Source organism: Carassius auratus, chromosome 49 (assembly GCF_003368295.1).
Source record: "Carassius auratus strain Wakin chromosome 49, ASM336829v1, whole genome shotgun sequence".
NCBI classification, from domain to species: Eukaryota; Metazoa; Chordata; class Actinopteri; order Cypriniformes; family Cyprinidae; genus Carassius; species Carassius auratus.
Window position 1 is genome coordinate 14,596,290 of NC_039291.1, and position 14,644 is coordinate 14,610,933.

The 14,644-nt window shown below is 37.7% G+C and overlaps 1 protein-coding gene across 4 annotated transcripts in view; it reads left to right on the forward strand.

Annotated features, from left to right (window-relative positions):
* The window catches only part of pard3aa (par-3 family cell polarity regulator alpha, a), a 408,430-nt gene that overhangs the window by 246,515 nt on the left and 147,271 nt on the right, over positions 1-14,644 (forward strand). For all 4 annotated transcript variants that reach the window (XM_026238220.1, XM_026238223.1, XM_026238222.1 and 1 more), the window contains one exon: positions 3,180-3,318. In XM_026238220.1, the coding sequence (XP_026094005.1) occupies positions 3,180-3,318 (139 nt within the window). The remainder of the gene's footprint in view (positions 1-3,179; positions 3,319-14,644) is intronic.

Sequence of the window (14,644 nt, forward strand, 5' to 3'; positions counted from 1 at the left end):
GGCATTGTGAGATTGGGTGTCACTCAGTCTGACTCACTCACACTTCACAAGGTGAACAGAGACAGTTGTGTACAGAAAAGATCAGCATAGCTTTTATTTGGTCTTTACTGTCTGTAAAAAAAACATTTAATGCCATTAAATGAGTACTACTATATAAACTGAACCTTTCAGAATTATGTAAATGATCTTTAAGTGGCAGCTGTGGCCTAATGGTTATAGAGTCGGACTTGTAGCCCGAAGGTCATAGGTTTGAGTCTCGGTGCTGGAAGGATTTGGGGGTTGGAATGAACAATGCTCTTCCAACCCCAATACCCATGGCTGAAGTGCCCTTTAACAAGGCACTGAACCCCCAATTGCTCCCAGGGCACTGGCATAATTCTGAAAGGTACAGTATCAAAAAACAGCCTTTTCAATACTAAATAGTCAGGATAAACTAAATTATGATGTTCTGGGTGCAAGAAACCTTGACTAATGTTGTATTATAAATGGACTTTAAATGTGTAAAATCTGGCTCCTTTAACTAAAGCAGTTGTACCAATTCAGTGCCCCTACTCTCACCGCTGAGAGAATTAATTCACTCATTATGGGGACACATTATAAACTGTCACTGGCTCAGAAGCACAGTATGCACAGGGTAAATTTGAGCAGTTCGACCCACACAGCCTCGGGCACTTGTAGCCGTCATAATCCACTTGAAAAATAGACTGAAAATATGTGAGAGAGGACAACAGATTTGTCATAAGGGGTTCATCTACTCTTCTGAGCAAATGAATGTGGGGGAGAGAGAGAATGGGATTGGAGAGATGCGATAGAGAGGGCTAATGAGGCTGTCTGGGTCTCTGGAGAGAGCTGGACAGAGCAGAGGCTGCATGTGACAGCTTAAGACCTGTAATTACAGACTGAGAGGGAGAGAGGGGACGCTGGATTAAGACCTCACAAACAGCATCAGGAGGACAGCCCAGTCTGGAAGTGTGTGTGTGTGTGTGTGTGTGTGTTAGAGAAAGGATTAGTATGACTATATGATGCTGCCATGTAGACCAGGAGATTGTCTCTGCGGTCCAAGGTCAGAGAGGGTTTTCTCAACTGTGTTTTGATGTGAAATATGTATACAAGTTTATGTATTACAATGATTTTAACATGGTAAAGGCAACAATATGAAATATGACTAGTGTTCAGTTTATTTATTCGTAATTATGTTTTTATTTGCATATTTTTTGAAGGATTTGTATACTAGTAGATGGATGGATAAGTAGAATGATGAATATGTAATTGGATTGGTAGAATTATAGGTAGAATGATGGATGGAATGATAGGTAAAATGATGGATGGGTGGATTGATGGATGGATGGATGGGTAGAATGATGGATAGTTATATGGAAGATGGAAGGATAGATTAATTTATGGACGGACGGATGGATGGATAGGAAGAATGGTGTATGGATATATGTATAGGTATGTAAAATTATGGTGTATAGGTGGAAGGATGGAAGGATAGGTAAAATTATGTATGTATGGATGGATGGTAGAATGATGGATAGATATATGGATGAATGTATGGAAGGATGGAACAATTTATGGAAAGATGGATGATGGATGGGTGGACAGTAAGAATGATGGATAGTTACTGTATATGGATGGAAGGAAGGATAGATAAATTGGGCGAATGGATGGATGGATATAAGGATGGATGTAAAATTACGGGTGTGTAGGCAGAATGATGGAAGGATAGGTAAAATGATGAATGGATGGACAGACAGACAGATGTACAGGTGGATGAATGGATACATTAATAGGTAAAATGATAGGTGGTTTGATGGATTAATGGGATGGATAGGTAGAAGGACAAATGCGGGACAAACTAGCCTGCAGACTGCTAATCCACAGCTAATCCTGTTTGAGGAAGCACTAGATAAAGGGAGATTACATCTGGAGAAGGCAGAATAAATGGGAATAATCAAATCACCCTGTGTTTCTTTTTTAAAGAAATACTTCCCCATTTGATCTTCCTCTCATTCTGTCACGACTGCTAGACTTCAACAAAGGTTCATAAAACAAATCCTGCTTTTGTAATGAAAAGCTCATTGAGGAGAGTCAGGCTGAGTGGTTTATTGTCAGGCTGCCCGTGGCACTTGCATCGGATGAAGTTGTAATGTTTGACCCCTTCTATGCGTCAGTACCCGTGCTGACTTATCTCACTGTGCCTGATGAAACAGCACGGGTACTGACGCACTTGACTTCATTAAACATCTCATATATATTAAACAGTCTGGTAGTTCCCCTCCTGAATACAGCGTTTGTTGTCCCCAATGCTGTGCCACAGAACTCCTGAAGTGGAAGACTATGTGTCTCGTGTGATGATGAATCTAGATTTTCAAAATTATTTTTTGTTTCTATTGATCAGAAGACATCATTCTCATTCCTCTATTGGCCTCCTCTAGCCAGAGGCCTTGGTTTTCCAGAAACTTTGTCTCCTCTCAAGTTGACTCTTAGACACTGGTATGTTCTTGTAGTCAGAATGGTCTCTGTTTTTGACAGATAAAGTGGTAATCTATTTCATTATTACTCTCAATTTGGTTAGAGATTCAGACAAGCCCCTACCCTACAAGCATTTAAACTTAAATAAATGATACCTTAAATTGTGCAGCTACATTCCTAAGCTATCAGACTTATAATGTTTGCATACTATAAATCAAGTAGAAAATCTAACAGACCTAAACTAAAAGAGGGACCAGAGTCATAACTAGATATTAGAATATCAAAGAAGGGTTGGTTGTGGGTTCAGTAAGAAAACACTTAGCAACTAATGAGAACACACTGTGGATGGAAAGATAGTATGATGGATGGATGTATAGATAGATGGATGGATGGATGGATGCTTGGCAACTATTGAGAACACTGAGGCACGTAAAATACCTTGCTTGGTTGTGCACATTCCCATTGGTCCTTTGAGGCTTGTCGCAAATGCCCCGGGAGCTCGAGAGGTCATTTATTTAACTATTTGTTCTGAGGTTTTTGTTGTTTTTGCATTGTTTTAGGCATGCATTTGACAAAATGTTGTGATAATTGTACTTAAAGCAAGAAAAAACTATTTCATAAATAGGCAAGAAAAATAAAGCAGCTGAAAGATTAAGAATAAGCCTGTATAAAAATAAATTGTGTTGTTCTCTTTATCTTCCCAGGAAGTTCCAGGTAGCCCACGAATGCCTCTGAACTCTCCTCGAGACGAACATGAGCGACGGATCTCTCAATCACTGTTTCCTGGAGACAGCCTGGATGACAACCACACCCCACGACACACCATGATGGGTAGAATGATGGGTAAGCTGATAAAAAAACACTTAAATATTAGTCTTCACACAAGAATGTTTTCAAACCTGCTAACTCCAATCTGAATAGCTGCCTTTACTCTTGTCCTGGAGTTTGTAAATTCTAAATTCCAGTCTGCTGGTACAGTAGTTTCCAGGTAGCTCCAAGAAGATCTAATTGATTTGCCAAAGATTGTGACATTTATAGCATTTATTTTTTTTAAGGGATAACTCAAAATAAATAAAAATAAATATGGTGTCATCATTTACTCACCCTCAAGATGCTCCGAACCTGGATAAGTTTATTTCTTCTGCTGAACAGAAAGGGATAAATGTTGAAGAATGTAGGTTACCAAACAGTTATTGGTCCCCATTGACTTCCATAGTATGGGAAAAATGTTCAGTTGCAATAATTTCATAAATTAAAAATAATGTAAATGATGACAAAATGTTTGGCACTTCTCCATTGCCAATATGAACCATCCACCTCACAGGTGTGCGTTATCAAGATGCTGATTAGACAGCATGATTATTGCACAGGTGTGCCTTAGGCTGGTCACAATAAAAGGCCACCCTAAAATGTGCAATTTTATTGTATTGGGGGTCTGAAAACCAGTCACTATCTGGTCTGACCACCATTTGCCTCATGCAGTGCAACACATCTCCTTCACATAGAGTTGATCTCTTCACGGTATCTCTGTGCATTCAAAATGCCATCTATAAAATGCACCTGTGTTCGTTGTCCAAAACATACGCCCATACCATAACCCCACCGCCACCATGGGCCACTGGATTCGCAACACTGACATCAGCAAACCATTCACCCACACTATGCCATACACACTGTCTGCCATCTGCCCTGTACAGTGAGAACCGGGATTCATCCATGAAGAGAACACCTCTCCAAAGTGCTAGACGCCATCGAATATGAGCATTTGCTCACTCAAGTCTGTTACGATAATGAACTGGAGTCAGGTCGAGACCCTGATGAGGACGACGAGCATGCAGATGAGCTGTGCAATAATCATGCTGTCTAATCAGCATCCTGATATCCCACACCTGTGAGGTGGATGGATTATCACGGCAAAGGAGAAGTGCACAGATTTGTGAACAATATTTGAGAGAAATAGGCCTTTTGTGTACATAGAAAAAGTCTTAGATCTTTGAGTTCAGCTCGTGAAAAAAAAAGTGTTGCGTTTATAATATTGTTCAGTGTAATTAATATTGTTATAGTCTGGAGATGTCATCAGGTACAAACATGGATATAATATTATGGCTTTCCCCATTGATGTTCAATCGTTCTAATGTGACGGTTGGCGATAATTGACCCGCCTCTCCTTCACTGGCGCTGATGAGCACTGCCTTTTACCCAAACTGAAACATTTCCTCTTTGTGACCCCAAAAAAATACACAAAGTGAAATGGCCAGTCACCGCCTCATCATGCTGCCAGCTTATTGAAATATGCTGTGCTGACCTTGAAAACAATTAAAAAGTATGCTAGCCTCAAGGGGGAAAAAAATACTTTGGTGGACACATGGCCTTAAACTAGTCAACCAGATGTCCTTGAGCTCACCTGATTGCTCAAAGGGTTAGATCTGGTTTATGAATATATTACATTAAAAGGAAACGGGTCAGTTCACATGCCATTTAAAGGTTTCTTCCTGTCTATGTTGACGGTTCTTGGTCAAAATACCTTCATTGTAATAGTCATTTTTATGCTCTGCAAGACTGTGTATGCACACATGCTGTCATTGTACACGTTGTCTTGACCTCCTGTTTCCATTTCCACCTGTTTCCTCCTGACATATATGGTTTAAATGCAGGGATGAATGAGCAGCTGGACACATGCAGGCGCAGCCCAGCCAGTCCCAGCATGCTCCTGTGGTTTTGTAAATGGGGGTTAATATCATTTTCAAGCCCCGTGTCTCATCCAGCATGACTCTTTCAAGTCAGTCCTGATTTCTCTCAAACTCAGCTCAGTTCTGGTCCTGCCAGACAATTGGAATCGGCAGACCAATCCTTTCCCTGTCATGCTTGTCATTTCACAATCGACTACTCAGTCTTGAACAATAAGCTCTTTAGTTACTGACGCAAACCCTGTTCTTCCTCCTCCTCATCCCGATGCTTTTCCTTCCGCCCTTGTCTTCTTCATCCTCCTGTTCTGACCTTGTCTGTGATGATGAGTCCGTCTCCTCAGAGACTCTGATGGCCAATTACACCTGCTAAGCCTCTCTTTTTTATTCTTCTTCTTCGTTTTGGCTCTATTTCGTCACTTTCTTTGACAGTATGGACAGGAAATAATGAGCAGTAGTTTGATTAAATTTTACATTAGTATAAATAATATTATTATTATTATTATTACTACTGCTGCTACTACAACTTATCACTTAATAAATAGTTATTATTATTTTATGTGGAGCCTTGAATAAGCATGTTATAGTTTTTTTTTTTTTTTTTAATTTATATAGTTTGTATTTGTAATTATGGGAGTAATAATAATGATTATCTGATGCTTATTTAATATTTATATTTATTTATTAGCATTACTATTTTAAATAATATACATTTATTGTGAACGTTTTTGTTTAATAATAATAATCATAATTTATAATAATACATGAACATATTATTTTATTAAATATCAATGTCAGTGATACTAATGAATATTTAAAATTAGTATTTTTTTTTTTTTTGGTTTGCACAAATGGTTTCATTCATACTTAGCGTGAAAGTAATTCTTCTCAGTGCCAGTGCAGAGAAATTCTAAAACTTCAGCACTTCTGAGAGTTTAGCTGTACATCTTATCTGGAAGAAAGTCAAAAGGCAAAAGTTTGAGAAAGTTTACCTGAGGGAAGATGGCACCCTTCAGCTGTGGTAGGCTTCACACATTGTCATACATCTCATATAGTCACCCCGAGCTCCTGACGACTTGTCAGTCACTTGCATGACACATAATTTTTGTTTGTAAAAACGTGAAAAATGCAACGATAGCACATCACATTAAATAGTCCATTGCTGACGTTCTGAGTGACAGAATGTCTGTCATGTAACTTTCCGCACTGTAGGACGTGAGGACGGACCTTGATGTATGGACCCTGTCGTGTTTGTCAGAGGTCGTTTTCTAAAGGACCAAGGTGGAGACCTGACTGACAAAGCATGCTGCATCACTGTCAGGAAAATAGTCTTCAGCAGCCACAACTCATTTCAGACGCATCTGCTGTCACTCAGGAAGGAGCAGACATGGCAGGGTTTGAGCTGCAAGGTTAGCCAGATAATGTTGTCTCACTGGAGGGGAAGAGGAATGAAACTTAAAAGCTTGAAAACAGACTGAAATTAGAGGAAACTCTGAAGAATTAAGTGCTATAAATATAAATTGGTAGTTGACGGGTCAAATTGATTTGAACAAGGAGAGGAGCTCTTACAAAGATTAAGATTAAGATTTCTTTCAAAAGGAACTGCGTTAAGGAAAGTATGAACCTTAGGGGTGTGTTAGTGTGTTTATTTGTTTATTTATTTATCTGTTTGTATTTATAAATGTTACTGTTTTTATAACAAATACTAAGTAAATAAATAAAGAGAGAGAGAGAGAGAGAGTGAGAGAGAGAGAGAGAGAGAGAGCGAAAGATAATTTTTTGTTTAACTTTCATTGTGTTAGACATAAGAAAATCGCATCCCGAATGACACAAACATACTATTGGAAATATGATCTGACCTTTCAGACTAAAATGCATTTCCAAAAATCTAATTTTCATTGGTTTTCAAACACATACAGATGATTTCATGCTGTTTTCTGCAGTTCAGATTACACATAGCTAAATAGATCTGTCTCTTCCTGGTCACATACAGCATATTCCTGTGTGAAACTGCACCTTCTCTGTTTAGCAGCTGTGCTGTAGATGTTGGATTCTTGTAGTCTTGTAAGTTGAGGTTGCTCTTAGTGTTACTTAAACACGTTAAACACAGTTAAAGGGACACATAAAGGGACTTTTTCTTTTCATTTAGGGGGAGGTGGTGTACCAATTTGAATTTGCCCTTCACAACTGTTGATTTCCAGAGAGAAGTGCTTCTAAGTGTGTGACGGGAAAGGTTAGCCCCATTAAACTGCCTAAATAGACACTGTGCCAAAGAAACGGCATATATGGGTGCATTAAGAGTCCTTCATTTAAAACGACGTTTCTGTGACTGGTGCTTCTTGAGACTTGCTAACCATATTCTGTCCATGGAGAGACATTTTGAGGATAATTCTGAATGAATCTACCTCTGAATGACAGTCATTACAGTAGCAAATGCCTTGTGCACTTGAGGTAATCATAGTGGCAGAACATTTTAGCGTGTAGTCATTTAGACAGAGTCATGGAAATCACTTGAACAGAATGGGGGGAAAAAGATCAAACGAGAAAATAAGTCATATTTTGGATTAATGTGATACCATCATTAAAGTTACGGAATAAATGAACACCACGGTATTTTGCGAGAGTGAGGTCGTCATTTGTGAAATGTGTTTGTCGTTGTGATTCAGCTAACAGGACGTGTTCTGGCACTTTCATCCAGGAATCTAAACAGAATGTTTTTTTTTTAAGTGGTTTGGTCTGTAATAATGTTCTAGCACATTAATAATGCTTCATACATGGAACATTTTTTCTGAAACATTTTAGTTGGACGTTGTTGTTCAAGTTGTTTTGTTTTTTTAAATGTTAATTCTTGCTAGTTGAAGGTAGTTCAGAGAACATTTTTAAAGTATAAAAGTAATTTTCCCATAATGATAACATGAAACATTCAAACTTAATGTTTTTCATAACTTTCAAATAACCAAGAATATTTTTATTTATTTTTACATTTAAAAATCTGGACGTTTTGTAGTAAAATGTTCATAACGTTGGCAGAATGTTCTTTGAACGTTTTATTAGCTGTGAATTTACAGGTTGTAATTTAGTTAGCGTTTTTGTTAGCGATATGGTTAGCTTTTAGCTACCAATAAAGCTTGTGATTAGTGATAGTTCAGCTTGTAATTTAGTAAACAGTTTGCGATATAATTTGTGACTTGTTTTTATTTATAGGCCTGTGATTTATCTGTTGTTTGATAACTAATATAGCTTTTGGCTAGCAGTAAGGCTTGTGATTCGGCTACAATTTGACTAGTAATTTAACTTGTGATTTAGTTAACAATTTGGCTAACAAGTTTTGTAATTTGCTTAGCAATTAGCAAGAAACAAGGCATTTGATTCATCTAGTGATTTGACTAGTGATATAGCTTGTAATTTAGTTAGCAATTTGGCTAGCGATTAAGCTTATTATTTGGCAAGCATTTAGCCAGCAATAAAGCTTGGGATTCAGCTAGTGATTTGATTAGGAATTTAGCTTGTAATTCAGTTAGCTATTTTGCTAGGAGTGTGAATTGGTTAGCAATTTGGCTAGTAATTCGGCTTGCGATTGCAACTGTGTGATGACAGTTTTGTGTATGTGTGTGTGAATACATATATATATATATATATATATATATATATATATATATATATATATATATATATATATATATATTACATTTAGTCATTTGACTGACACTATTGTCCACATATGTGGATGCTACAACAAAATGGATTCATCTGAGGTAGATGTGGAGCTAATACTGTGGAAACTCATGTATCACACAGCTAATTATCTCCTTTAGACTTCCTTTATTCCTCAAACATAAAACCAATTAACAGTAAAGCTAATGTTGCATGTCTTTGCAGCTGCATTGGTGATTAAACTTGACTACTTCAAAGCTAATCTTTGAAGAGCTAATGCTAATGTTTTCTCGTGTGCTGTTTTCCCACCAGTGCATTGGGTTGAAAATGAGTGAATCTTGAAATATAATCTTGTAACATTTAATCTTAATGCAGTATCTGTTTAATATATTTTGCTAGATAAAGACATAAAAGAGCATTAAAACTAACCCTGTGAGTCAGAGTGATGGGCGGGGCTATTAATCTGACAATATAGTGCCATCACATTGATTGGCTGCAGTGGCTGTCAGTCTGATTGTTTGGCAGCGATGTCGGTGGGAAGAGCTGCCGGCTGTGAAACTGTGTGATGATGTAACATATACACTCAGTCTTACATCAATCTAACTGGCAGTGTGAATCCACCTCGCTCAAGTCGCTACGACACAGGCTACTTGTCAAGGTATAATGCAGCAGGTGGGAGATGCACGTCTTGGGCTGAATCAAATGAGCTTTTTCTTCTTCCTCCATTTCTCTTTTCCTCATCCTTTGGCGAGACTCTGAGGGATAGATTGTTATTTTAAGAAAAGTACAAAAATAAGCAAGTGCTTGACAGTAATTTCTTTGACGTGGAGTGCATTAGTGGTCGCCCTCGCTGTGAGCACAACTTTATCTGAATTGAAATGTCCAGCCAGTAGAGGAAAATCACACTGTGTCGCAAATTGAGGAGCCGTCAGTTACTTCTGGACGTGCTGTTTTGCAAAGCAACTGCTAATGAAAGAACGGAGAGAACAAAGGGAAGTGGGACGGAAGGGTTTTATGGTGGTTTGTGTGGTCAGTGTCAGGAGCTGAAGAGTGTGGAGATACAACTCAATCAAACAACTTCATCAGTTAATAACACTTACAGGCCATCAGTATTTCTAACTGCAGTTTTCTCACTTTATTTTACACAAGGATTTTACAAAATATCTAAAAATGTGTTTTGTAATTGTTTCTGCGTGAAAAGCAAGTCTGCTGCAGCAGAATATTCAAAATGCTAAAATAACAATTGCCATTTTTTCTATAACCTTTTTATTTTGTTAGTTTAGTGTCATGAATTTTTTAACACTATGTATACACTATGCAAAGCGAAACTTCCAATGGTAAATTGTGAAGTTCAGTGGGTTTACTTCAGTTTATCTCTTTATACAAATTTACTCAAATTGATTACAAAAAATTAAAAAAATTAAAAATGATTCAAAATAACTATAGAAGTGACCTTATAAATGTCTTCACTGTAACTTTTGAGCAACTTAATGTGTCCTTTGCTGAATAAAAGTACTGATTCCTTTGATAATAATAATAATAATAATAATAATAATAATAATAATAATAATAATAATAATAATAATAATAATAATAAAAATGGTCGTGTGTGACAAACCAAATTCTATTTCCATGCCAAAGCTGATTTATAGCTCAGTCTATAAGAAGGGCAGATATTTAATCTATAAAAACCTTTTAGTATTTCCCACTCTCATCCCTTCCCTGCGTGCATCCCAATGCTGTGACCTTTTTTTCCTCAAGGTGTGTTTCTCTCTGGATCTCTGCTCTCTTGTGAGTGGAACTGTAGCAGAACTAGAATGACAGAGGTATGCTGGGAATTGCATCACACTAACAGCACCACCTCAGCCTCCCTCGGCTTCTCTTAAGTGGTTTGTCTGCACTTGTCAGATTAGCACATTCGCTGTATTCATCTACTGATGAAGACTACAGGATAATGAGAGCTGTTATGCTAACAGGAGGAGGGTTGATGGGAGATTACAGACTTACAGAGTGACCACGGAGAGAACAAATCACTTGCACAACAAGAAGTGGAAGACTTGTGATATTATTGTGCCATACACTGCTCAGGGACAAGGCCTCTAGAGTATTACACACACACACACACACACACACACACACACACACACACAGAAACAATACATGTGTACAAAACACACCTGCCAATTAACACGTTAATGCACAGCAATTTGGTATAAAACAATAACAAGATAAATTCTCTAAATTGTAAAATGTAAATTATGTGGTCAGGAGTTTTCTGATTGACGTTCAGTGGTCCGTAGGTATTTAAATAATAATAATAATAATAATAAAGAATGACATTAATCACAATCATGGATATGGGGCTCTTATGAGCACCCTTCTGAATTATTACATGACAAATGGGACACTCGTGAGCTTGTTCTCGTGAGCTTCACAGGAACAGAACACAAGACCTCAAACCCACATCAAGTGCGTTAGTTGGGACGGGCCTAAAATAAAAGATTGCAGTGTGGCCAAGAACACTATTTTTGGAGCAGTTTAACTTTTAGCAGTATTTAATGGTTTGTCGTGTTTAATGCTTTGGAAAGGTTTTTTTTTTTTATCCCTACAATTTCTGAAAGAGAAAACTTTTCAGGTCATGTAATAGCCAATTTGTTTAAACACTTTATCCAATATAGATTTATTATTAAAGCAGGGATACATGATGTTAGATTTTTCTTTTGCATTACTTAAACCCTGCCTTCATTTTTCATATTTTTTTTTACAACTTATAGTGTATTCACTGGTGGTTGATATTTCATACCTCTTGAATTGTACTTCAGTTCCTCCAAACAAAGAGCATGAATAACTTTTGTAAAAAAAAAAAAAAAAAAATCTGTGTTAAGATCTTTCTCAGAGAAGGTTTGTGTGATTGCCCCTGAACTGTCAAAATTTGTGAAAGACACACTAGCTCAGTTGGCTCATTAAGACAGAAGACGCTACTTAGGGAGTCTCATTTTCTCTCACAGTTTTATTGTTTCCAGTTTAAAGAGGAATTACCATAATAACATTGTCTTAACATTAAAGGTGCTGTATGTAATTGTACCAAAGCATAAAACACACTATAATACATTCACATATATTTAGGAAGCGTGCTAATTTCACATACTTGTTTCTTTGAAAAACTACGCTGTAGCCAGTTATTCTACTTTTGAAATGTGCGATCCTGGTTTCGTTTTGGTATGTGTGATTCTGGTCACTACTACAGTTTCATCCAATAGTATTTCAACTCCCTGGGTAGCCAGAGAGGGGGAAACAGCATATTGCAGCCATGAGGCATATTAAAATGAGAATAAATCAACTCATGAACAAAGTGTAAGGCTTTTCCATTGTGTTCATTCCCTTAAGTGGGATCACCACGTCTGAGGAGGAGCGGGCTGGACAAACCATATTTTGAACATTTCAACCACTAGCTAGCTGTCAATATTACATACTGCACCTTTAATGATAGGTCTAAACAATATCCAGTATAAAACAAGCCTCACAAATCAAAGGTGTACCCAAACTTTAATTGACATTTATGCATTTGGCTCATGTTTTTATCTGAAGTGACCTACGCTGTATTCAAGGAACCCATTTTTTTTATTAAGTTATTGCTTTCCCTGGGAATTGAACCCATGACATTGATGTTGCTCAGTGTTGAATGTTGTCAACCAAAAGTTGATTGGTTAAGATGGATGTCTGAATTGTTCTGAATTGATCTTTTGCTGGTTTTAGAGGCATTATGAGCACTCATCCTGTAGTTGGTGTTAATGAAGCATGTACTCAAACCTTCACCAGTTGACATTTATACATTTGACTGATGCTTTTATCCAAAGTGGTTGCACTGATCTTTTTTTCTGGTTTTAGAGGAGTTATGTGCAGCCTGGGAGACAAGCTTACACCAGCAAACTTTTTTTTTTTTTTTTTTACATTATTATTACTCTGGCAGAGAGTAGATGTAGAACTTTGTTGTTTTAATGGCTGATGCCTTTTCTTTCCCGATTTCCTGTGTTTTCAGTACAAGACATTCTCAAGTTACTTAACTCAAATCAAATGTGACTGTGCTAATGTTGCCAACATACAATGTCAAATGCGTGCTGTACTTTTGGAAGATATATTTAAAAAAAACATACTCCATCAAAGACCCTCATTGCAACCCTGACCCTCTGGATTTCCCCTGACCACAGCAAGCCACTATAGATGGACATTCTTTACAAACTCTTGGCTTTCACTCACTCCCCCGCTTGTGGGAAAAGTTGAGCTGATTGTTGATGACTTTGTTCCTAAATACATGGGAAGTTCTGATTTATACCACATGTTGGCCTATTTATTTCATTTAAAAAAAAATTTGGATTACCGGATTACACAAAGTTGAATTATTCTTTTTTTCAGTGACTGGAGGAAACTGAAACCTCCATGTTCCCACAAGCCTCTTCGGTGAAGCCCAGATTTCAAATGACCTTATTTAGATGTTATTGAAATGCCTAAACTTAATGCACCAGCTCCCTATAGCCTTTGCTCCCTATAAGATAAACCAGTATCTTATAATAACTTGGCTTTTCCACAGAAAACTTTGCAAGAAATAAATTGTCTAATGACATGAGCTTTCAGTTTGTTCTTACATTTGGGATAAAGGGGTATCTTGGACATTATGAAGCTCAACCATCTTGAAAACGATTTTGGTGATCAGCACGTCATATTTTGGATGCTGCCATGCTGGTTTGGTGCCACCAGTTCAAGTTCAACTAGCTCAGCCAGCAAGAACACCATTTTCAAACAGCTTCATCCGAAAAACTATGATGTTCAACCAGTTTCTTCAGCTACATTTGACTTGTATTAGCAGTTTACACTCTCAGAAAGAAAAGGGGGTACAAAAAGTGTCATTGGGGATGTACCATTTCAAAAGGTACACTTTTTTACCTTTTAGGTACCAATATGTACACTTTAGGTAGTTATATGTATCTTAGTTACCAATATGGACTGTTTAGGTACAAAGGTGTGCCTTTTGAAAAGGTACCATTCCAGTGACAGCTTTTGTACCTTTTTTTTTTTTTTGTCACAGTTGCATCATTTTGAGGAATTGAGAGTATGGTTGCTTTGAGACATTTTGGTCTTGATGTACAAGAAATACAAGTAGTGATTCCTCAAAGTTCCTCTGCTGAGCATTATGAAAATCTGTTGCCCTTTGTCATTATGGATGCATCAACGAGGGGGGGGCAGTGCAGCCTTTCCCACAATGTTTTGATTCTGGGCCCAGCAAACAAGCACGGGGGTCTGTTTGTTATAGCAAGAGAGACCCCACGAGGGGTCGTTTGATCGCAGCATGACCGAAAACAACAGTAGCCCACCACCATGCCATCAGCGCCCTGCAAGGAGAATTCGGTGCAGATTAAAGAGAAGAGGCAGTTACAAACACAAACGGCTTCTGCATGAGACCCGACAGACTGGAAAGACTGCACATGATAGCCTTGATGCTTATCCTCAAATGACCTGAGTCAAATGTCCTCGGGATGCAAGCATGATGTGGAGGTTTAGAAATCTTCATGATTGAACAAAAGCATTATGTGTTTGGTAAGGAAAGCTCTTTTGAATAAAGCAACAGTCTTAAGATTTTGCTTTGGCCATCCAGTTCAAGCCAAACTGTGTCCTGTTTGGGTTGCATTATGAAGTTTATTGGCGGATGCATATTGTCGTAAATGATTCTAGAGGAATAGTGTGTTTCTTGAGGTAATGCAGTTCTTTTTGTACACTAGCGCTAAGACAATTAGTCTTACTTTTAACCCATTCATACTCAGACACGGTGCTGAGAA